The 26,511-nt window shown below is 38.1% G+C and overlaps 1 protein-coding gene across 2 annotated transcripts in view; it reads right to left on the reverse strand.

Annotated features, from left to right (window-relative positions):
* Positions 1–763: 763 nt before the first annotated feature.
* The window catches only part of LOC121371917, a 102,109-nt gene continuing 76,361 nt past the window's right edge, over positions 764–26,511 (reverse strand). For both annotated transcript variants that reach the window (XM_041498167.1, XM_041498173.1), the window contains 8 exons: positions 25,679–25,777; positions 22,685–23,217; positions 16,008–16,163; positions 15,135–15,301; positions 13,567–13,712; positions 11,856–11,948; positions 9,982–10,120; positions 764–6,769 (listed from right to left, as the gene is read on the reverse strand). In XM_041498167.1, coding sequence (XP_041354101.1) covers positions 4,804–6,769; positions 9,982–10,120; positions 11,856–11,948; positions 13,567–13,712; positions 15,135–15,301; positions 16,008–16,163; positions 22,685–23,217; positions 25,679–25,777 — 3,299 coding nt within the window. In that variant the 3' untranslated portion in view covers positions 764–4,803. The remainder of the gene's footprint in view (positions 6,770–9,981; positions 10,121–11,855; positions 11,949–13,566; positions 13,713–15,134; positions 15,302–16,007; positions 16,164–22,684; positions 23,218–25,678; positions 25,778–26,511) is intronic.

Consider the following 26,511-nt stretch of genomic DNA (forward strand, 5'->3'; position numbering starts at 1 on the left):
AACCTGGATGACCAGAACCACTTCAGGTGTACAATAATTAATATTCTAAATAATAAAATGGAAATACTTCTATCGGTAATTAAATTATCAAACATAGCTTAAATAGTGAAAAATATGTTATAGTGTTTAAAAATTGTGGTCTGTCACTTTAAAACACATGGCCTGGCGTTACGTGTATTAGAAAACTTGCAAAAACTGGAATACACGGCAGTAGTTGACCTGTAGGCTTTACATACAGATTTTAAAATATCTTTGGGTGTCTCAAGATGACACAGAATGATAAAACATCTTTCTAAATACATGTACATAATTCAGTTATAAACCACCTAAATTGTAATATGGAACCAACAATTATATTGATAGCCCGTATGAGTAAATGTTCAACTACTCAACCTCTCAAGTGGTAAGACATACACCAGTAAACTATTAATATGTTCAGAAAGTATATAGTGGTACAATGGGACAGGAGGTTGAAGTCTCTCTCTTCCTCCTTTCTCTCTTCCCCATCTGTCCTCACACACACACACACACACACACACGCTCGCTCGCTCGCACACACACACACACACACACACACACACACACACTCACACTCACACTCACACTCACACTCACACTCACACTCACACTCACACTCACACTCACTCACTCTCTCTCTCACTCACTCACTCACTCACTCACTCACTCACTCTCTCTCTCTCTCTCTCTCTCTCTCTCTCTCTCTCTCTCTCTCTCTCTCTCTCTCTCTCTCTCTCTCTCTCTCTCTCTCTCTCTCTCTCTCTCTCTCTCTCTCTCTCTCTCTCTCTCTCTCTCTCTCTCTCTCTCTCTCTCTGTGAACACCATACTGGGTCGAAATTGGCTGAAACATTAAGTCCAGCAAACTACAAATTCTGCAGCCTGAATCAAACCCTGCTGGACCAAACATGATTGTGTATTATAACCGTTAACAAAATAAAAGAAACAAACATATGCATGAATATAAATGCAAATAACTGCAAATCAACAGGAAGGCAGGCAGAACAATCTTCGGGACCAAAAAAACAGGTCAGGACTGAAATGCAATATTTCGACCACTGCAGTGATTGGAGAGAGAAAAAAATCACCATGACTACACATGTTGCATGAACATAGCTGACACAGGACAGCACCTACCACATCATCGGATGGGTTCTCTACCACAAAGCTACCTCCTGCTCCTGCATGGGATGTTTTACTACACACAAAAGTGCAACTGCAATAAAACAATGCAGAACCTTGACAATAGTCAGAGACTTATTTTGTGTCTTTGTAAATTGTATGTGTAATATATATATATATATATATACTATATATATATATATAATGTCCAGCACTATATTAAAAATAGCGTAAAGAAACATTGGGAAAAAATTCATTCATGTCCAAATCTCTGTATATTCTTCATTCCGAATAAAATTCAAGAATATGTTGAGAATTAAGTACAGTACATTAAAACCATAATATAATTGTATAACGAACAGTAAATATACTCAACAATAGTAGTTAAGATCCAGTAGATAGTTAAACTCACACTGGAAAAAAATTTTGTTTAGCCAATTTTCTAAAATTAAAGAGTATTTCCTTGAAATTTATTAAAATGTGGTTAATTTGAGGAATATTTTATTAGCCAATGACAAAATTTTGTAGCCATTTTGTATAAATATTAGCAACTGGCTAATTTGTCACTGTACAGGATGAGCCCCGAGTTTAGGCATTTGTCTTTATAATCTAAAATTTAAAAAACAAACACAGCATACACAATTTGTACACCATCACCAGTCAGAATTTACTCAAACAATGTTTCGAAATTATCTGTGAGCAAAACTTGCTAATATAATCTAACACTAGCAAATATTGACCAAAACGTCTACTAGCACTTAATTAATTTTGTTGAGTATACTAAACTTCTATTAACAAATAAATGTTTAATATAAAATTAAACCATAAGTAACAAATTTGAATTAATACTAACAATTATATGTCACAAATATATATAAAAACATATCTGTTAATTTTATTAATCACAGACACAAATGTTTTTCTTTCATTGAAACTAAAAAAATTTTTTATTGGAAACTATCACAAATATTGTTCAACAAATATTAAATTTAGCATACAGCTCATAAAGCTATCACTTGAAATAGAGTTAATAATTTTTATTTTTCATGTTCAACAAATATTAAATTTAGTATACAACTCATAAAGCTATCATTTGAAATAATAATGAATATTTATATGATGCAGCGTTTGCTATTTGTCAATTCTGACATTGCCAGTGTATTTATACTTTAAGAAAAGAACTGCATTCTAAAAATTAATTTGAGAAAATACACACTTCTAACATATTGTGCCAGTTTGTTGGGTGGTGTTTTTTTTAGGGGGGGGGGGGGGGCTTTTTGACATTTATAATTCATATTTTCACAATGGCATGTAAAATTTAGAATATTGTCTTCTGCTGTTTCACAGAATAATAATAATAATTGTTATTTTTATTATTATTATTTTTAATGACACCACTAATGCACATTGATTTGTTTCACAGAATAAGTAAATAAATGTAAGCCTACACTTTTAAAACAGAAGTCAAATCTGGCACAATAATTAATTAAAACAAATTGTCAACAAAGTTATAATTTGACAAACATCATTTTTCTCTGTTACTTTTTTGCATACTGTACATTATTATTAGTTCTTTCTCAGTAATTCATATTAACTGACATACCTGTACTTGTATAACATCTTTATTTGCAAAGTTAAGATTCTACTGGAAAAAATGTATACCATAACTTTATTCAGAATTTTAACATGTCGGTTACTTTGAGTGATAACGTTTGAAAAATACAGATGTACTAAATCCAATATTTGATGAACATCAATTTCAAAAAAAAAAAAAAAAAAAACTTTTTTTGATAAAAATGTTAACACGTTAACTAGATAAATGGATCCTTTGAGGTAATAAAGGAAGACTTGACACGTCCAACACCTATTTATAATTTCTCTTAATCTTGACATAAATCTGTTGACTTATGGTAAACATCACAAGACGCCTTTCATATATCAGTAACTATAGTCCGTCCCATCCTCCTATGAAAATGTTTTTTTTGTAAATAATTTCAGTTTAGTTTGACCTAAAAAGAAAAGTAAAAGTGTTTTGAAAACAATAAAAACATCCTATTTTTTGTGTACAATTTAGAAAACAATCGCCTCAGAAATAAATAATATGTAGTAAGTTTCATAGTATGAAAAAATGGCATTCCATACAGGAAGGCCTATAAATAAACCTTGTCACTGCACTGAAGTGATATTAGTTGCGAATCTAAGGGAAATAACTCTTAAAACCCTGAAAGTTAGGATTTATGATATTAATTAACAATGTCAAAACAGCTGTGCCTACCGTTGTCTTTATTTCTCTATTATGAGCGATATTTAACAGATTAGGCCCTATGTGATATTTCATGATAATCTGTCATATAATTTTATTTTTATTACACTGTAAAAAAAAAGTGCATATGCAGGAAACCACGTAGGGTGCATTCTACAAGTAAAATTCATCATGACAAATGAAATAAAAAATGTTTCGAGCATCTGGGGTTTTAACCCACACGTGCCTGAAAAACGAGAGAAGAAAAGAACCCTTGATAAAAAAATAATTGCTTAAAATTTGACAATCTTAAATAGCAGGAAGGTACCAAAAGTTTTTGCATTCAAGACAAGAACAAGAAAACATTTGGGGGTGATGCTAAAATCATAAAAAAAACCCTTTAAATTTCTCATGTGAAATAAAATTTATTATGGGTTTGAGCTTATTTTAGTTATACATGTACATCAATTCATTGGGATCTTTTTAATACAAACTATTTGTGACTGCAATTTTCAGTCAGACATTTAAACTGGTATGAGATCTCTGAATAAACTAACACAGTAACAATATCACCATTTTCTGATCAACAACTGTTCATTTCATTGGAGTAAAGCAAAATGAATAAAGCTTGGGATATTCATTCTGTTAAGTAGGAATACTTGGCCTGACAACTAAAATAGTGCAGTTTTTATAATGGGATCATAACAAAATTCTCAACAGCCAATGAAAATGAGGTAAAACAGACATTAATGTTTTAAAAAACCGAGGCATAAAAATAATACTCATGAAAATGTTTAGGAGGGGAATATTGTACTCACTAAGATCGGAGAGAAATAACACCCCTAAACATAATAAAATGTGTTAAGAGATATTTATTTATGACCTGCATGTGTAAGGAAGTTGTTTTTATCGTTTCAAAATTAAAAAGGTTAAATTGAACAATTTTGTGGGTGGTTTTCAAAGTAGAGCCAGAGCGTGTTATACCCATCAAATTAAATTAATGGGAGTTAAACATGGGAATTCATGCTTATGCCCCTCAAAAAACAAACGTCTGGATAACCTTCCCAAGGCAGTGATGGATCAACCATCTTGTCACCTGATCTTGATCCCATTAAACAGAAAACTGCTATTATAATAGAGATTAGGATAAGTATTACAAAATAACACAAAACTGTCCTAACACAAATACACAGGTAATATGTTATATAGAATATATCACAAACTGTGTAATATTAACAAAACTCTAAAGAATACCACAACAATCAAATTTAGTCGGACAGCCACAAATAAATTTCATTCAGTGTTTGATTATATAAACAAAATGATAATATAAAACAACATGGATGACAGTTAGGACCAATGATGGCACAATGGGACATGGATAATGACAAGTCGATCATCACAAAACTATATTTATCACAAAGCTACGTATTATTGTTTCGTTTCTGGGCGTCCCGATGCTCGCCTTTCTTCAGCGAGCTCTGACTGTAGAGTTTTGTGGAGGTAATACTAGAGTTTGACTTGAATGCTTTCTGCACATGTTTGTAGTCCACCTTACGGAACGTTATTTGTTCATCTGCCGAGTCGTCATCAAAACAGTACAGCTGCTCGCTCTGTTTCTTAATCTCCTGGTCACGCTTGGTTCGAGGCATCTTCACCGAATCACAGTCAGGATCATCATCTTCCTCGAATGAATAAATATTCGGTCTCAGCATCTGTTCGCACTTCGAAGGAAGAGTCATTTTGACTTTGGACGAACCCGCACCATCCCGAACATTTTCTGCGACAACGCACGTCTTCCACTGAGACCCACTTGGGGTGGGACAGGCCTTCCCTTGACCATCACCCAGGCAAGAATTGGTCTTCCCTTGTGACGCTCCCGCAGGAGGAGGATTGGTCTTTTCCCGTGAATTATTGTCTGTAGTAGTGGTGGAGATCCTGCCATGAGAAGAATTTGAAGATGTGGAGCCTTTACAGTGAGACCCCCCCGCTATGGCAGATGTGTCCTTCACGCGAGCACTGCAATGGGTATTAGTAGCACAAGAACTGTCCTCGACATCACCTGGGGAAGAACAATCCTTGCCTTGGGCACCACTTGAGATGGCACAGGGCTTACCCTGAATACTACTCTGGGCAGCACAAGCCTTTCCCTGGGCAGCACAAGCCTTTCCCTGGGCAGCAGAACAAGCCTTTCCCTGGGCAGCAGAACAAGCCTTTCCCTGGGCAGCAGAACAAGCCTTTCCCTGGGCAGCAGAACAAGCCTTTCCCTGGGCACTCCCAAGACTAACACAGGATCTGCCCTGACCACCACCTGATGTAGCACAGGTCTTCCCTTGAGCACCAGTTGGAGCAGCACTGATTTTCCCAATCTTTGACAAGTTGAGAGATTTTGTAGACACATTTTTTGAAACACTCCGCAGACTCGAAAGCGTATCCGAGGGCGGATGCGACCTGCTGCCAGAAGATGAGGTCGCATCCACTAAGTTTTCGTGTTTCGCTAACGAAATTTTACAGGATTTTTCTGAACAATGCTGCCCTTCTGTGCTGCAAACGATGTTGTCGTTAACATCTGCCACTTCTTGTGTCAACTGTGAAAGTAGTTTCTGTTTGGCATATTTTTTCTTCTTCTGAGAAGAATTCCGTTTGCGGATGAGCCATTTTGAAATGCACTTGTCCTTTCTGATTCGGTGTTTCTTTGGTTTCTTCTGCAGGCAGTCCTTTTTGCCCAGCTTCCATTTGTCACAAGCCATTTTCTCACAACCTAAAGCACTTTTCGACTTATCACTAACACTTGTTTGTTTTCCTCCTCCTCCTTTCCTATCACCAGGTGCACCTATACTTCCCTCCGACTCCAATTTCTCTTTCGACAATCCACCACCAGCAGTGGACGTCACAGTCTTCGATACAGACCTATCCAGACTCCGTCTCTGAAAACTGGACGCAAATCGTTTCACATTCTTTCCAGTAGTATTTTTTGTTCTGCTTTCCAAAGACAACATTCTGAATTTCTTAACATTTTCAGAACTGTGGTTTTTGGACTGCCACTGTTGGCTGTCGTTTTCTTTGAAAGCATCACCACTGGAATGTTCCTGATGTAAATTTGTCGTTGTCGTCTTCATCTCGCAATGAGTTGTCGACAACTGGGGTTGGATTTTTCTGTTTGTTTTGTGAGACGTTGATCCTAGATTGTTGAGGTCTTCCAGAGTGATCAGCTCGATGAATGAAGTCTTTATTTTCGGTATCTGAACAGCGCATGTGGTCAGGGTCTGGATGAAGAATTCAGTGGAAAGTTTTAGAGTGGAGTCCTCGGCTCCGTGCAGCCTGTCGAACTCTGGCCGTGTTATCTTCATGTTATCTAGGACGTCCACCACAGCAAAGCACCTCTCAGGACTGAAATCACAAGTTGGAAACATATTAAAACCAAATGCTAATTTCAGAAAAGAAAAAGAAGAAATTTGTTTAACAACACCAATAGAACACATAGCAAGCACCTCTCGGGACTGAAATCACAAGTTGGAAACATATTAAAACCAAATGCTAATTTCAGAAAAGAAAAAGAAGAAAATTTTTTAACGACACCACTAGAACACATAGCAAAGCACCTCTCGGGACTGAAATCACAAGTTGGAAACATATTAAAACCAAATGCTAATTTCAGAAAAGAAAAAGAAGAAATTTGTTTAACGACACCACTAGAACACATAGCAAAGCACCTCTCGGGACTGAAATCACAAGTTGGAAACATATTAAAACCAAATGCTAATTTCAGAAAAGAAAAAGAAGAAAAAATTTTAACGACACCACTAGAACACATAGCAAAGCACCTCTCGGGACTGAAATCACAAGTTGGAAACATATTAAAACCAAATGCTAATTTCAGAAAAGAAAAAGAAGAAAATTTTTTAACGACACCACTAGAACACATAGCAAAGCACCTCTCGGGACTGAAATCACAAGTTGGAAACATATTAAAACCAAATGCTAATTTCAGAAAAGAAAAAGAAGAAATTTGTTTAACGACACCACTAGAACACATAGCAAAGCACCTCTCGGGACTGAAATCACAAGTTGGAAACATATTAAAACCAAATGCTAATTTCAGAAAAGAAAAAGAAGAAAAAATTTTAACGACACCACTAGAACACATAGCAAAGCACCTCTCGGGACTGAAATCACAAGTTGGAAACATATTAAAACCAAATGCTAATTTCAGAAAAGAAAAAGAAGAAATTTGTTTAACGACACCACTAGAACACATAGCAAAGCACCTCTCGGGACTGAAATCACAAGTTGGAAACATATTAAAACCAAATGCTAATTTCAGAAAAGAAAAAGAAGAAAATTTTTTAACGACACCACTAGAACACATAGCAAAGCACCTCTCGGGACTGAAATCACAAGTTGGAAACATATTAAAACCAAATGCTAATTTCAGAAAAGAAAAAGAAGAAATTTGTTTAACGACACCACTAGAACACATAGCAAAGCACCTCTCGGGACTGAAATCACAAGTTGGAAACATATTAAAACCAAATGCTAATTTCAGAAAAGAAAAAGAAGAAAAATTTTTAACGACACCACTAGAACACATAGCAAAGCACCTCTCGGGACTGAAATCACAAGTTGGAAACATATTAAAACCAAATGCTAATTTCAGAAAAGAAAAAGAAGAAATTTGTTTAACAACACCAATAGAACACATAGCAAGCATCTCTCAGGAACTGAAATCACAAGTTGGAAACATATTAAAACCAAATGCTAATTTCAGAAAAGAAAAAGAAGAAATTTGTTTAACGACACCACTAGAACACATAGCAAAGCACCTCTCGGGACTGAAATCACAAGTTGGAAACATATTAAAACCAAATGCTAATTTCAGAAAAGAAAAAGAAGAAATTTGTTTAACAACACCAATAGAACACATAGCAAGCATCTCTCAGGAATTGAAATCACAAGTTGGAAACATATTAAAACCAAATGCTAATTTCAGAAAAGAAAAAGAAGAAATTTGTTTAACAACACCAATAGAACACATAGCAAGCATCTCTCAGGAACTGAAATCACAAGTTGGAAACATATTAAAACCAAATGCTAATTTCAGAAAAGAAAAAGAAGAAATTTGTTTAACGACACCACTAGAACACATAGCAAAGCACCTCTCGGGACTGAAATCACAAGTTGGAAACATATTAAAACCAAATGCTAATTTCAGAAAAGAAAAAGAAGAAATTTGTTTAACGACACCACTAGAACACATAGCAAGCATCTCTCAGGACTGAAATCACAAATTGGAAACATATTATTAAAACCAAATGCTAATTTCAGAGTTTAAGAAGTAGTTTGTTTAATGACACCACTAGAGCACATAGCAAGCATCTCTAAGGACTGAAATAACAAGTTGGAAACATTAAAACGAAATGCTAATTTCAGAAAAGAAGAAGTTTGTTTAACGACACCACTAGAGCACATAGCAAGCATCTCTCGAGACTGAAATAAGTTGGAAACATTATAACCAAATGCTATTTCAGAGAAGATGATGAGGTTTGTTTTGTGTTTAATGACACCACTAGAGCACATTGATTTATTAATCATCGGCTATTGGATGTCAAACATTAGGTAACTTTGATATATACTCTTAGAGAAGAAACCTGCTACATATTTGTTTTCCATTAGTAGCAAGGGTTCTTTTATATGCAGGCTACCATCCCACGACCTTTGATACACCAGTTATGGAGCACTGGCTGGAATGGAGAAGAAAACATTTGTTTAACTACACCACTAGAGCACATTGATCAATTAATCATCAGCTGTTGGATGTCAAACATTTGGTAATTCTGTCACGTAGTCATCAAAGAAAACCTGCTACATTTTTCCTAATGCAACAAGGGATCTTTTAAATGGACTTTCCCACAGACAGGACAGCACATACCACGGCCTTTAACCAGTTGTGGTGCACTTGTTGGAATGAGAGGCAAATTAGTATGTTGATGTTAGATCAATGTATATTAAAATAAAATATCTGTATATAAAAGTAATTTTGAAATGCCGACACTGTATAATGCATAAAAACAAGATGAAAATCAAATAGCAACAAGCATGGGCGCCAGTGATTTTCTTTGTGACTACATATGAGACATATTTCTGGGGCCCATTTCACAAGACATTGTAATTTTACATCTGCGACTAGCAGTTATACCTGTCATACACATGTTTGGCATTTATTTCACACAGACAATTACATTAATGAGGGAGATGGTGCATTTTAAGGACAAAAGTCAATGAAATATGTGTATTTCTACAGTGGCGTAGGAAGGTGCCAAAAAGTGGAGGGCACACTGTTATATTTATACACTTTTACACTATTATAAAGCAAAATATCTGAAAAGTGTGGGGGGGGGGGGAGAGGGCACATGCCCCCTTGCCCCCCCCCCCCTCCCATTTCCTACCCCCGTGTTCTAACTGTATTTATTGTACTATTATAGTAATAAGAATTGTGGTTTAGTCGTAAATTTATGTTTACGTGCAAAACTAGGCTTACGGTCGATGTTTTGTGAAACTGGTCCTGGTGACAGTGATAAATGAAAACTGAACGAACTACGTACGTCTGTGAGATGTCGAGAGGCAGGTCGTATGAACTCATCAAGGCCGAATCGGACATCTCAAACAGTTCACTGTCATCTTCATCCTCCGGGTCAGACGGAATGTCGGCAAACACGTCAAATCCCTGGCTCACTGTAGGATCTACGCAAAGGAAAAGAATGTGTATTTAACGACATCACAATTTAAAGGTTAACATTTACAACATAATTACAGGCACCCCCCTCCCAAATAATTTGGAATAAAAAATATTATTGGTAGTAAATCTTAAGGTAGAGATGAATTTCATGATATCTAGTTTTCAAAATTTTATGGGTAAGCAGATCCCCGAAGTTCCTAGAAACTTTGCTTTGCACCCTCGATCTCAGTCAGAATCCCCCCCCCCCCACCCCCAACCCTCCCCAATGTTTACTTCCTACTGCCGTGCCTGAATGATGAACTATACGGTTTGAATTTATTTTACTGTAACAAGTACTGGGTAAGATGTGTTATTCCTATTCTATAGAATCTACTCAGAGGAAAGGAATGTTTGATTAACAACACCTCATCTGTGAGTGTGTTGGTTGTAAAAAAAAAAAGTTTCATTTGGGTAAAAAAAATATGCAATTTTATTTCATCTAATACCACTGTGTCAAGTAGCCTTGTGTTTGAAACATGTATGGGGTACCTGTAAAAAAAAAAAGTACTCAAATTTTTTGCGAAACTAGGGTAGTCACAGATGCTACCCGTTATCTCAGAAATGAGCAGCTTGACCCCCAATTTTTTCTGATTCACTTTAAGGGTGAGGAGTGGTAGTATTTATATCCGTGGTGTTTATGTCGATTGATACACTGCAGTTAGGAGTTTTAGCCACATATGTTACTATTGTCGTCTATGGGATTTGATTTGGTGGTATGCACCCTTGTAAGATCTATTCAAAAGAAAGGAATATTTGTTTAACAAAACCTCATCACAATTTCAAGGTTGACTTTATAACGTAATGCTGAACTTTGAGCTACTCAGTTTAAATCTATTTTACTGTATACTTTGTATTCCCAATAACAAGTAAAATGTGTTATTCCTACTTTGTAGGTTATACTCAAAACAAAGGAATGTTTGTTTAACAACACCTCATGATCACAATTTCAAGGTAGACAGTATAGCATAATTATAAACTTTGAGCTACTCAGTTTAAATCAATTCATCACAATTCAAAGGTTTTATGTCATGTTATTCAGCTGTTGCGTCAGACTGGTTTTAAAAAAAAAGAGAAAAAAGGAAAACATTACAATAGTAGGCTACTAGCACATTAATGAATGAATGAATGAATGAATGAATGAATGAATGAATGAATGAATGAATAAACAAACGAATGAACAAACAAACGAACGAACAAATGATCGAACGAACAAATGATCGAACGAACAAATGATGAAACGAACGAACGAACATTTAATGACACCCCAGCACGAAAAATACATCGGCTATTGGGTGTCAAACTATGGTAAATGCAAAAATAAAGTAATGAACAACAACAATATGAAAATTCAGAAGTTACATTAAAAAACAGTGTAAAGAACTGTGTACTAACATACCGGTCTTGGTGGCGTCATGGTTAAACCATCAGACTACAGGCTGGTAGGTACAGGGTTTGCAGCCCGGTACCGGCTCCAACCCAGAGCGAGTTCTTAAGGGCTCAGTGGGTAGGTGTAAGACCACTACACCCTCTTCTTTCTAACTAACCGTCTAACCACTAACCCACTGTCCTGGACAGACAGCCCAGATAGTTGAGGCGTGTGCCCAGGACAGCGGTGTTTGAACCGTAACTGGATGTAAGCATGAAAATAAGTTGAAATGAAATGAATGAATGTACTAACATATGAAGACTAAGAAGTCTTACCAAGAAAGTCAGAAGATCCTTGGAACTCCCAGAACATTTCCTTCACAGTTCCATCCTCGTCAGGCTCAAAGCCATTCAGATCTCCCAGGTAGCCTGGAGAAACAAAACAAAGGTGTGAAAATGTATACCGTAATTTGAAAAATGCACTCACCCCACTAATAGTTAAAAGTTGTATGGATGAAAATGGTAAGAAACGTTTTCTCAGTATTCTTAGTTTATCTTCAAGACGATGACTAGAGCACACTGATTTAATCATCAGCTATTGGAAGTCAAACATTTGGTCATTCTGACATCCAGTCTTAGAGAGGAAACCCACTACATTTTTCTGTTATAACCCCTGCAATTAAGAGAAAGTCCACGGTAAAAAAACATGCCATTGAAAAAACCCAAAATATAGTCCAAGGTAAAAAAGTACTGTAAAGAATTAAAAACTCCACGGCAATCTCTACGGCATTGCCGATTGCCGTGGGCAATTGCAGGGGTTGTGTTAGTTGCAAGGGATATGCACCATCCCACAGACAGGATAGCACATGCCATGACCGTTGATATACTACGTGATGCACTAGCTGAACTGAGAAATAATCCAATGGGCCCATCAATGGGGATCGATCCTAAACCTTTGTCACTGGGCTATGTCCCGTCCCGTCAGTATTTGATTTCTTTGATACCTTTATAGATTATGGTAGCCACTCTCCCATGGTTAGTGATATTCAATGTTGGGCTAGTACACAACTACTATTGCCGTGCCTGACAGGGCTTCTAGATTATGGTAGCCACTCTCCCATGGTTAGTGATATTCAATGTTGGGCTAGTAAACAACTACTATTGCCGTGCCCGACAGGGCTTCTAGATTATGGTAGCCACTCTCCCATGGTTAGTGATATTCAATGTTGGGCTAGTAAACAACTACTATTGCCGTGCCCGACAGGGCTTCTAGATTATGGTAGCCACTCTCCCATGGTTAGTGATATTCAATGTTGGGCTAGTAAACAACTACTATTGCCATGCCTGACAGGGCTTCTAGATTATGGTAGCCACTCTCCCATGGCTAGTGATATTCAATGTTGGGCTAGTAAACAACTACTATTGCCATGCCTGACAGGGCTTCTAGATTATGGTAGCCACTCTCCCATGGTTAGTGATATTCAATGTTGGGCTAGTAAACAACTACTATTGCCATGCCAGACAGGGCTTCTAGATTATGGTAGCCACTCTCCCATGGTTAGTGATATTCAATGTTGGGCTAGTAAACAACTACTATTGCCATGCCAGACAGGGCTTCTAGATTATGGTAGCCACTCTCCCATGGTTAGTGATATTCAATGTTGGGCTAGTAAACAACTACTATTGCCATGCCCGATGGCTAGTGAAATGTTTTTGTGTCAAATGCTGCAGATTATGGTAGCCACTCTCCCATGGCTAGTGAAATGTTTTTGTGTCAAATGCTGCATTTAAATCTATTTTGTAAATGAATATCCTAACCCTACCCTCACACTCCCATTCTTAGTGTTTTTAAGCTCTACATCTATCTTTAGGTGACGTATCCTATTATAACTAATAGTAAAATTGTTTTAACTTAGAAGTAAAGTAGGGGTAATTAATTTTTAATGTGAAATCACTGATCCCATGGCTAGTGGATTTTATAAAAAATTCTAGAAGCTCTGTTTATTAACCATCTCCCATGCAGATGTTAACAGATAACTAGTCAAACCTTGCAGCAGCTGTAGCATGGCGATGGATCTCGCTATTTTCAGCGGGGTCTTTCCGCCATATGTTGCCAGCAGAGGATCGGCTCCCCATGACAAAAGCAGACGGACAATCTGAATGTGGTCGTTCTCAACAGCATCGTGGATCGGTCTGAAGGGAAGTAATGAAATGTTTAAGTCAAAGTTAAAATGCAAACTGTTTGTATAATCTCAAAACCCCCACAAAAAACATTATTATTAAATTTAAAAAAACAAAAATCCAAATTACCTTTTATTAAAAATGCATAAATATATATTTTGAGACTTTAAAAATGGTTTAATTTGCTATCAGTAGTGTTAGAAATGAGGTTTTTGTGATTTATATTTATTATCTGTGAAAATGTCCTTCACAGGTGAATTTGAATGGAGAATCTGGCAAACTTGAGACGTACCACTATTTTTTACACTGTGCCGCCCATGAATTTTATCATCAATCATTGGTTATAATTGGTTTCGACCAACTGATCAACTTTCTATGATACAATCGGTTAAAATTACATGAACTTACGAACGATTTGAATGATTAGGACTATGCATTTATATTGTCATTTTCACTGGGATAGACCCTACAAATCACCAATTGTTATCCTATTCTATCCTATTCCTTGCACAGGTACTAAGAGTCTGTGAACAGACTCGAGTCTTGCTGGACTCAGCCTGTGCCCAAGTACTCGTTAAAACTTGATTAGTAGTATAGATGAGAATCTTCCAGATTAATCTGCAATTCCCAATTTTAGTGTTGCCAGGTCTACTTCACGCTCAGGACTTTGGAAGTCAAAATATTTTTAAGGATTTTTTTTGGAAAGAAAACTATGCCGTAGTATTAGTAAGTCAACTGCACTGTTTTCCCTGTGATTCAACATATATCCCAAAATAATGAGAAATAATAACCTGGGCCCATATTTTTAAAGCTATTTTAGCACTACAAAATAATAAAACCATCGCAGGCTGTGACGTCACTATGGCGTATGCTGTAGTGGTGTCATAGTCTAAGATGGTTTTACAATTTTGTAGCGCTAAGATAGCTTCGAACATCCATAGCCTGGAAGTGGGAAAAGAGACTTTCTTTTTGATGGATCTTTCATCATTATTTTTTAGCAATAGCATGGGGCGGGATTTTATATGAAAAAAAAAAAAATAATAATAATAATAATGTCACTGTGGCGTCAGCTGTAAGATGGTTTTACAATTTTGTAGCGCTAAGATATCTTCGTAAGTCCATAGCCAGGAAGTGGCAGAATATTAGGGACTTTGTTCTTGATGGATCTTCCATCACTATTTTATAGCAATAGCACAGGGCTTTATTTTCAAAATGAAATAATGAAATAAATAAAATAAATAAATAAATAAGGAAGAAAGGAAATGTTTTATTTAACGATGCACTCAACACATTTTATTTATGGTTATATGGCATCAGACATATGGCTTAAGGACCACACAGATATTGAAAGAGGAAACCCGCTGTCATCAAAATAAATCATAATAAGTAGGCTAAATAAAAAAATTAAAATAAAAATAAAATAAAATAAAGTACCGTATTCCATCCTGCGAGCAGCAGTTGACGTTTCCGCCGTGTGTGACGAGTTCGCGAGCCACAATGAGGTCCCCGCGGACACAGCTCTCGTGTAGCGGCGTGTAGCCAGCATTATCACGGGCGTTTACATCCACCGCACTCGTCCGCAGACAGTACAGGGCTACATCCTGCAAACACGGAAAAAAGCCCCACATTATTCTAATTCAACAAAAAACAAAAAATGACTAAAAATACAGATAATTTGTCATTTAAAAAACCCCAAACAATAATTGAAAATTGGATTAAGCTAGGTACACATTAGCCTGTCAAATGGACTCATTTAACAGATCCATATAATTGACTGATCCGTTGACAGATGAGAATGATTCTTCTTTTTTTAAATGGACGACTAATCTGTTTAATGCATCTGTTAAATCGAAGGGATTTTTCTGTAGCAATAATGTGTCCATTTTACAGAATGACCCATCTGTGGTATTTCGTTAAATAACATCATTTTAGGATATCCCTTTAGCATGAGGTTGATTAAGAGATGAACAAAGGTGCCCATAATGCTTCGTACAACCTTCGTTCAAAGACACACACACAGACACACACACACACACACACACACACACACACACACACAAACCATTCCACAGCCCACAAGTGATTAATGTTATGACTATTCTACTAAAAGGGATGAAAATTACAACGATTAAAAAAAAATCCTGAAAAACTTTGCTAGGTTGTCAAAAAACAAGATCAGAATAGTTTTGGGTTGTGTTGAAAACCATCCATGAGATTTTCATGAATGTACTAAAATGCAGACCACGAAATGAAACTTCATGAATGTACTAAAATGCGGACTAAACGAAACACGAAATGAAACATTACCACGTATCCCAGCCTGGCCGCTCGGTGTAGCATGGTTTCTCCTGAGTTCTTATTAATCGAGAGTTTCTTGAATTCTGGGGGAACCGGAATGAGGCTTGATGGATTGAGTGACCCATCAAACTCATTAGTGGATGTGACGTCAGTTTCATAATCTTCCTACAACAAACAAACAAAAACAACCACATTTTACATTACATTTTAACCATCAAGGAAAGAAAGAAATGTTTTATTTAACGATGCACTCAACACATTATATTTACAGTTATATGGCATCAGACATCATCGAGGAAGAAAGGAAGGAATATTTTATGTTATTTAACACAGTTTTTTAATTATGGTTATATGACACTGGACATATGGCTAAGGACCACAAAGATAATGAGAGAAGAAACCTGCTGCTGCCATGCAATGGGTTAGTTTTTCCAATTAGCAGCAAAGCATCTTTTATACCATACCATGGCCTTTGTGACACCAGCTGTGGAGCATGTAGTGATATCATTAACAATATTATGGTATCATACTAACAGACATGATACATTAACAACGGTATTGTACGAATACACACAGTGTCATGTGGGTCCCGGCCATGCCGGCTGGTAGACATTTATATCGTTCCTGAATAAACCATCTTGGACAGTGATCGGGTCTTGGCTAAATGAATAACATATTATTACAGAGCACTGGCTGCAAGAAGAAATAGCCCAATGTGTCCACTGACGGGGATCGATCCCAGACCGACCGTGTGGCAGGTGAGAGCTTTACCTCCCTTTTAGTCATCAAGACTTTTTACTAAGTAAACATACTTACAGCTATAACCTTAAAAAAATTATTTCTTTAAAGACTGATATTAAAATTGGCAGATTTGTTATTAGTTATTACAGGGCACAATATTTCATGTGTAACTGGCATGTCATTCTAAATTCAAACAAACCACCAATCTGCTATGTGGTGAACAATTACATTCTAAAATTTTATCCCGCGACCAAAGCACCTTAAGCAAGCGTTGTACTGACTGGGCTAGATCCCGCACCAGGTTCAGCCCATGTTATCATTCCAGTGACCGGCCTCGGTGGTGTCGTGGTTAGGCCATCGGTCTACAGGCTGGTAGGTACTGGGTTCGGATCCCAGTCGAGGCATGGGATTTTTAATCCAGATACCGACTCCAAACCCTGAGTGAGTGCTCCGCAAGGCTCAATGGGTAGGTGTAAACCACTTGCACTGACCAGTGATCCATAACTGGTTCAACAAAGGCTATGGTTTGTGCTATCCTGCCTGTGGGAAGTGCAAATAAAAGATCCCTTGCTGCTAATCGGAAAGAGTAGCCCATGTAGTGGTGACAGTGGGTTTCCTCTCAAGACCTGTGTGGTCCTTAACCATATGTCTGACGCCATATAACCGTAAATAAAATGTGTTGAGTTCTTTGTTTCTTTCTTTCATTCCAGTGAAGACAAGAAAAGGTTAACACTTCACATGTGGCAGTAGCATACACAGCTCCTAATCCGGCATACTCCCATAGCCAGGAGCAAACCTGTTGGTACCACTGGTACATGCTGAACTGTAGCCAACCAACTAATAGGGTCATAACAACTGTCCCTTATATTAGAACTATAACAGGCCTCGGTGGTGTCGTGGTTAGGCCATTGGACATAAGGCTGGTAGGTACAGGGTTCGCAGCTAGCAGATACCGGCTCCCACCCAGAGCAAGTTTTAACAGGGATAAGATTACTACACCCTCTTCTCTCGCACTAACCACTAACAATTAACCACTAACCATCTGTCTTGGATGGACAGCCCAGATAGCTGAGGTGTGTGCCCAAGACAGAATGCAGAAAAGAAAGAAATAACTGTGTTATATTTTCTAGTTGTTTGTTGGTTGACTAAATAAACATTAAGTCAAAGTGTGGTAAAGAAGATCATGTGTATTGCCATGTTGGTTGATTAACTACAAAAATGGGAATTATATAAAACTGAGGATTCAAATAATACGAATGGTGATTATCATAACATCTCCCTTTCTGGAAGGAATGATCGATTAACACGAACGTAATATGAAATATTACTTTTTAGAATGAATGATTGGCTAACCAGAACATAATATGAAATATTTGTTACTCGAGTTATTTTACATGATGATAACTTTATAATGGATAGGTGTAACTGGTTACTCTACGATTGTCACTTTGCAATTGTTATTAGTCATTGTATCGAGCCGGTGCTTTGATCGTGCGACCTGATCTGGATCTTTTTAGTTCAATGTCACATGGAGCATGCACGTTTGAGTTTACATTGTCAGTAGGGGGTTGACTAGTGATTTTGTTTGGGTAGTTCATCACGTTGCTTTGGTAGATCAAATGTTACATGTTTCTTGACAGTGATGTTCTCTGCACTTTTCCTTGGATATGACTTAACAACATCGGAGTATTTGAGTAGTGACATCTCTCGGAGCTGAGATCTGTTTCGGCGTAGTGTACTGCCACTGGCAGTAATAACAAGGTATGCTCTGGGCGAGTTGTCGTCTTGCTTGAGGATTTTGCTTGGAGTCCATGCCTTGGTTGCATGATCCTGAATGCATACCGGTTGATCTGGATAGAGTTTCGGATAGGTTGGTGGACAATGAATGTTCATCGTGGTAGAATTTCATGGTTTCTTGATCTCGTGATAGAGCGTTTCTCTGCTCTGCAGTGGTGAGGTTTGTTTCTTGTCTAGATGGTAATGTTGTCGATATGGTTCTCCCAAACAGTAGTTCGCCTGGCGATGGTACATTTGACGATGCAGGTGTTGCTCGAAAATGCAGTAGCGCTTTGTCGATATCTTGATTGTTTTTCAAGCATTTGATAATGATGTGTTTTACTGTGCCGACCATTCGCTCAGCAAAACCATTGGACCTGGGATAATGCGGTGATGATGTCAACAGTGTGATTCCCCATTCTTGGGCAAAATCGCGGAATGGCTGTCCTGTGAACTGTGGACCATTATCACTTATTATGGAGTCTGGTTTACCGAATATAGCACACAGAGATTTCATTTCACGAGCTACCGCACTGCTCGTCACTGGGGTGGTAATCTGCTTTACGAACGGGTACTTCGAGAAGTAGTCTGCAACAATGAGATAGTGCTTGTCTTCTATCTGGAATACATCTGTTCCTAGCTTCTTCCATGGAGCTGTTGGAATTTCGTGTGGCTGTAATGGTTCTGGAGCATTTTGGGATTGCAATTCCTGGCAAAAGGGACAACTTTTGACAAGTTTGTCAATGTCATTATTGATCAGCGGCCAATATACGGATTCACGAGCGAGTTTCCGTGTCTTCTGGATTCCTTGATGAGAAGCGTGTAATTGATTGAGAATATCTCCTTGTAGAGATTTTGGAATCAGAACTTGTGTCCCTTTGAATATTATTCCATCTTCCACTGCTAGCTCGTCTCTGTATGACCAGTAGGGACGAATGGCTTGAACAAGTAATTTCAGGTTGTCTGGCCATCCTGTGATGATGACTTCTTTCAGAATGTTCAGTTCTGGATCGGCATTGGTTTCTTTCTTCAATTCTTCTTGTCTGAGACTGCCAAAATTGATGAGATCCAATTTGACATCCATGTTGTCTACTCGGACGTCTAACTCAACTTCTTTGTTGTTCGCCGGGTTTGGTAGTCGTGATAGTGTATCAGCTAATGTAATTTCACTGTCTGGTCAGTAAATCAGATCAAAATCATAACCCGTCAGCTTCAGAAACATGTGTTGAAGACGTGGAGGGGCACGATTTAGTGGTTTCTGATGTATCATCACAAGTGGCTTGTGATCAGTGATTACAACGAATCTGCGACCGTAGAGGTATGTGTGAAATCGCTGAATTCCATGCACCAGGGCTAGTGCTTCTCGTTCGATGTTTGAGTAAGACGATTGCGTTGGCGTCAAGGATTTGGAAGCAAATGCTATTGGCCTGTCTTGTAGCAGTGCTGCACCCAGTCCTTTGAGAGATGCATCGACCTCGAGTGTTAGGGGTTGTTCAACGTCATAATAGGCGAGACATGATTCTTCAGTCACCAGAGTCTTGAGCTTGTCTAAACATGCTTGGTGATTGGAGTCCCAGAAGAACAATATGTCTTTTTTCAGTAGTTCTCTCAATGGTTTTGATTCTGCGCTGTAATTTGGAATATACGAGCTCAGGTACGTCATGAGACCTAAGAAGCATTGTAAATCTTCTTTCATCTCTGGGGTAGGCATCATTTTGATGTCGTTGACTTTGGCAGGATCAGGGATGATACCATGGTCGGTATACATGTTCCCGAAGAATTCGATTGATGTTTTTTTGATAAAACATTTGTCAGAGTTGAAAACCAGACCTTTTTCTTTCGCTCTTTCCATCAGCATGGTTAGATTGTGGTCGTGTTCTTCTTCTGTTTCTCTGCAAACACACACGTCATCGGTGATACTGACGGTACTTGGCAAACCTTCGAGTATCTCTGTCATGTGCTGCTGAAAGATGTCTTGGCTAACTGATAGCCCAAACGGTAATCTGGTCCAGCAGAATCTTCCAAAAGGCGTTCTGAAGGTTGTGAGGAGTTGACTGGATTTGTTGAGGTGTACAGACCAATAACCTGCCTTGGCATCCAGTTTTGAGAAGAATTTTGCCTTTGCAAATGTCGGATTGATTTCTTCCAGTGTTGGTATGATAGTCGGGCATCGTCTAAGAGCTTGGTTTAGTCGAAAAGGATCGAGACACACTCGGATGGATCCATCTTTCTTTGTGACGTATGTTATCGACGAACACCAATCTGTATGCTCATTGACTTTTCGTATGACTCCTGATTCTTCTAACTTCTCAAGTTCAGCCTTGATCTTGTCTTTAAGATTTATGCTGCACTTCCTGGGAGGATCACAGTATGGCTCTGCATCTGTTTTTAAGTACAGTTTTACTGTTCCTTCAAAATTGCCAATGTTGTCAAACTGCTGTGGGTATATCTTCTTCAGGTCATTCATGGAATTATATGATTTTGACATTTGAAGAGTACCACACTCGCAGTTTATTGTGACTAATTTTAGGATTTCACATGTTGGTAATCCTACGATTGCTGGACCTGGCACATCCACGACATAGAAAAGAGATTCATGGTATTTAGAGTTATTGAACTGGCATTTCAAATTGATAGTTCCTACACATTTGATTTGTTCACCGTTGTAAGCTGAAAGCATTACGTTTTGTAGTGGTTCAAGAATTTCACCGAATGGCTTTTCACCGTACATCTGCCTGTATGTTCGAATAGGTAAAGTATTACCTGAAGCGCCAGTGTCGATTTTTAGTTTCAAGTTATGCGTTCCTGTGATATTTGGTGCTTGAATTTTCAGTGTTGTGAAGGCATTATCACGTGACATTTTGTCGACTGTATCCATGCACTTGTCTGATACTGTGATTGAGTGGTAGGTCAGAGAGAACTCTTCACTGTCAGACTGTTCTTTGGCTTTAACTTCGTTGAATTCGCGGTGATTATGTGAACATTGATGAGGCTGACGACTTTTAGGTCGTCCTCGTCGGATGTTCGGCTTTTTGCGGTTTTTAGTTTTGCGACACATTTTCGACCAATGTCCTTTGGCACCACACGAAATGCATGTGTCGTGATAGGCTGGACATGATTTGAACTTGTGCTTCAAACCACAATCAGAACACATTTTGAGTTTGTGTTTGAATTCGAGTATATTTTCAGATTTTGGTGTGTGCAAACCTTTAACTTGTTGGTGTCCTGCACTGATTGCTTCGTATCGTCTTCCTTCATCTAGTGCGCATGCAAGATCATAACCTTTAGGTTGGCCTAGTAGGTCATGTTGGAAGGATTCGAATGGTGTACTTGCTATGAGAAGTTCAAGAATTCGTTCTTGCAGTTCCGGATTCGAAAATTTGCATTTTAGGGCTAATGTTTTACAACGAGTGACAAACTCATCTACACTTTCAGTGCTTTTCTGGCGAAACTGCATAAGTTCTAGTCTATATACTCTGAAGTTGACTTGCAGCTTTAACTGCTTCTCAAAATATTCCCATAGGCTGTTTGGGTTATCGAGTTCGTCATTTGATAGACCAGAAGCATTTAATCTACGAAGTCCTTTGTTACCAATTCCCCGTTTTATTTTCAGAGCAATTTTTACTGGGTCGGTAATTTCTTCATCTGCAGAGTATAACTATATCGTTTGTTTGAATAAACTAAATGTTTCCCCAACGTCGGTTGATGACCAATCCATTAATGGAATTCGCGCCATTTTAATGTCGCTTTTGATACTCGTATTTCGTTGACCGACTGGCGATTTAATCGAGCAATAAGAATGTCAGTGGGTTTTTTTTTACACTTACAGCTGTGCGAGAAATGGTTCGTTTCAACAAGCTGCCACCATGTTATATTTTCTAGTTGTTTGATGGTTGACTAAATAAACATATTAAGTCAAAGTGTGGTAAAGAAGATCATGTGTATTGCCATGTTGGTTGGTTAACTACAAAAGTGGGAATCATATAAAACTGAAGATTCAAATAATACGAATGGTGATTATCATAACAAACTGTAACTGCCTATTATTAACACTTTACCTGTTGCAGTCGCATACACAGCTCTTGCTCTTGATCTGATGTACTGTCCCTGTATCGACCGATTCTTCCGTTTATTATTAAAACTATAACTGCCTATTATTAACACTTTACCTGTGGCAGTAGCATACACAGGTCCTGATCCATCGTACTCTCATAGTCAGTGGCGAACTGCTGGTACTGCTCCCTCTGCTGCGCCTTGTCACAGAACTGTCCCTGTATTGAGCGATTCCTCCGCCGCTTCGCCATCGCTCTCATCTGTTTCTTCGTCATCAGCAGCCGTTTCCTCAGTCCGCGCGGCTCCACCATTTCGTCCCTCTCGGACTGGTCCTCCATGGGCGGCATGTGGTCGGTTCCCACGGGGTGCCGCCAGTGGAGCTTCATCATGAGCCCGCCCTTGTTCTTGCCGCTGCGTAGAGTCTGTCGCAGGTCGTCCTGTGATTTCTTAATCTCCCACCGGCCCTCGGAATCGCTGTCGTCACCCTCGGTGACAAATTTAGCCACCACGAGATTGTCTTCAGTGGCGAGAGTCTTGCCGCGCAGGCATGCCCTTCGTTTGGTGCGGTTGATGGCTTTGCGGGATTCATCGCGCTTCAGTTCTTTCTCGTAAGCATCATTGCGATTGTATTTCAAGACACGACGACGACCTGGTGAAAAAGGAAAAGGGTAATACATTATATTTTTGAAATATTTATTAAAATAAATGAAGTGGATCGGCAAACAGGCGACAAACCTATATAAATGCCTCTCCATGAGATGATGTTACATACTGTATAAATTTTAATGAATGACATTAGCGTCTCCACGAGTACTCGGGTACGGGTTGAGTCTTGCAAGGACTCGAGAGCCCATACAAGGTGGTATACAATGAGCAACTATAATACAATGGACAAGGTAGGACAATAATGTCAGCAGTAGATAATTATTGACTATAATCAACGATATAAGTTACACGATAATTATATGATCATACACTAGTTTCTCTTTTTAAACTGGCCGTCCGTCTGCCACAACACCGGTTTCTAAATACAATACAATGACATGGTTTGGCATCAATGTTCAGCGCTGGAATTAAGATGAGTAATGCTATTATATTTTATGCCTTAATCTCATCATCATCTAGTGTAAGTGTCGGGTACTTGGGCCTGGGACGAGTTTGACCTTCGAGTACTCGAGTCCAATATGTTGGACTCGTGGAGGCCCTAAATGACATAAATACATGTAAATTGGGATCTGAATTCTATATTAAGTAGAGAATGATAAGTACATGTCAGTATGCTTTTATTTTTCAGAAATGTAAAAAATATATATTAAGCTGAAAAAGGCCAAAGAAAAAAATGGTAGTATGTACACTGTATTTTTCAAATAATATAACCCCCAAAAATGACAGCTGGTTGAGTTATATTTATTGTGTATGAATTAAATAAAATGGTGCAAAAATTTATATTTCATTTGGACTAGGATACTAGTCACTCAGGCCAGTAGAAAATAAGTTAAAGGTTGTATTGTTTAACGACTCCACTAGAGCACATTGATTTATTAATCATCGGCTATTGGATGTCAAACATTTGGTAATATTGACATATAGTCTTAGTGAGGAAACCCGCAACATTTTTCGATTAGTAGCAAGGGATCTTTCATATGCACCATTCCACAAACAGGATAGCATATATCACGGCCTCTGATATACCAGACATGGTGCAATGGGTGCAACAAGAGATAACCCAATGCGCACAAGAACAGGGGTTGACCCCAGACCGACTGCACATCAAGCGAGCGCTTTACCACTGGGCTACATCCCGCCCATCAGGCCAGTAAAAAAATCTAAAATATTTGTTTTGCTCAGAGGTCTCATGTGATGGGAGCGGGGAAGAGTTTGGGGGATTAAAACTCCTCCACGCAAGGAAACATTTTGCCACAGTACAAACTCCACCCCGCATGATTTCCTGCACATGCGCCTGCTTAACTGACATCTCTCGTGTGCAGTAGATTCATCCAGACACACTTGACATGCTAATTTATTGCGAGTGGTCATTTCGCAAACTGACATGCTTTATCTGCTAATTTATTGCGAGTGGTCATTTCACAAACTGACGTGCTTTATCTGCTAATTTATTGCGAGTGGTCATTTTCTAAACTGACGTGCTTTACCTGCTAATTTATTGCGAGTGGTCATATCCCAAACTGACGTGTTTTACATGCTAATTTATTGCGAGTGGTCATTTCCAAAACTGACATGCTAATTTATTGCGAGTGGTCATTTCGCAAACTGACATGCTTTATCTGCTAATTTATTGCGAGTGGTCATTTCACAAACTGACGTGCTTTATCTGCTAATTTATTGCGAGTGGTCATTTCCCAAACTGACGTGCTTTACCTGCTAATTTATTGCGAGTGGTCATATCCCAAACTGACGTGTTTTACATGCTAATTTATTGCGAGTGGTCATTTCCAAAACTGACATGCTAATTTATTGCGAGTGGTCATTTCGCAAACTGACATGCTTTATCTGCTAATTTATTGCGAGTGGTCATTTCCCAAACTGACGTGCTTTATCTGCTAATTTATTGCGAGTGGACATATCCCAAACTGACGTGTTTTACATGCTAATTTATTGCGAGTGGTCATTTCCAAAACTGACATGCTAATTTATTGCGAGTGGTAATTTCCCAAATGGTCGCGCTTTACCTGCTAATTTATTGTGAGTGGCCATTTCGCAAACTGACGTGCTTTATCTGCTAATTTATTGCTAGTGGTCATTTCCCAAACTGACATGCTTTACCTGCCAATTTATTGCAAGCGGTTATTTCCCAAAATGACGTGCTTTACTAGCTAATTTATTGCGAGTGGTCAATTTCCAAACAGACATGCTTTACCTGCTAATTTATTGTGAGTGGCCATTTCGCAAACTGACGTGCTTTATCTGCTAATTTATTGCTAGTGGTCATTTCCCAAACTGACATGCTTTACCTGCCAATTTATTGCGAGCGGTTATTTCCCAAACTGACGTGCTTTACTAGCTAATTTATTGCGAGTGGTCAATTTCCAAACAGACATGCTTTACCTGCTAATTTACGAGTGGTCATTTCGCAAACTGACGTGCGTTACCTGCTAATTTATTGCGAGTGGTCATTTCCCAAACCTTCGGTCGGAGTTCACTCGTGTGACTGGACTGACTCAACCGACGACACTGTCTTCTTTGTGACCCTGAAAATACAACCAGCTAATTGACCTAACCATAACTGTTTCTTGACCTATCTTTTATTAACCTAACAATCAGTTGTTTGACCTAACTGTATCTGTTTCTTGACCTATCGATAATCTTTTATTAACCTAACAATCAGTTGTTTGACCTAACCGTATCTGTTTCTTGACCTATCAATAATCTTTTATTAACCTAACAATCAGTTGTTTGACTTAACGATAACCTTATCAGTAATCTTTTATTAACCTAACAATCAGTTGTTTGACTTAACGATAACCTTATCAGTAATCTTTTATTAACCTAACAATCAGTTGTTTGACTTAACGATAACCTTATCAGTAATCTTTTATTAACCTAACAATCAGTTGTTTGACTTAACGATAACCTTATCAGTAATCTTTTATTAACCTAACAATCAGTTGTTTGACTTAACGATAACCTTATCAGTAATCTAACAATCAGTTGTTTGACTTAACGATAACCTTTATTAACCTAACAATCAGTTGTTTGACTTAACGATAACCTTATCAGTAATCTTTTATTAACCTAACAATCAGTTGTTTGACTTAACGATAACCTTATCAATAATCTCTTATTAACCTAACAATCAGTTGTTTGACTTAACGATAACCTTATCAGTAATCTTTTATTAACCTAACAATCAGTTGTTTGACTTAACGATAACCTTATCAGTAATCTTTTATTAACCTAACAATCAGTTGTTTGACTTAACGAT

Source organism: Gigantopelta aegis, chromosome 1, assembly GCF_016097555.1.
Source record: "Gigantopelta aegis isolate Gae_Host chromosome 1, Gae_host_genome, whole genome shotgun sequence".
Classification (NCBI taxonomy): Eukaryota; Metazoa; Mollusca; class Gastropoda; order Neomphalida; family Peltospiridae; genus Gigantopelta; species Gigantopelta aegis.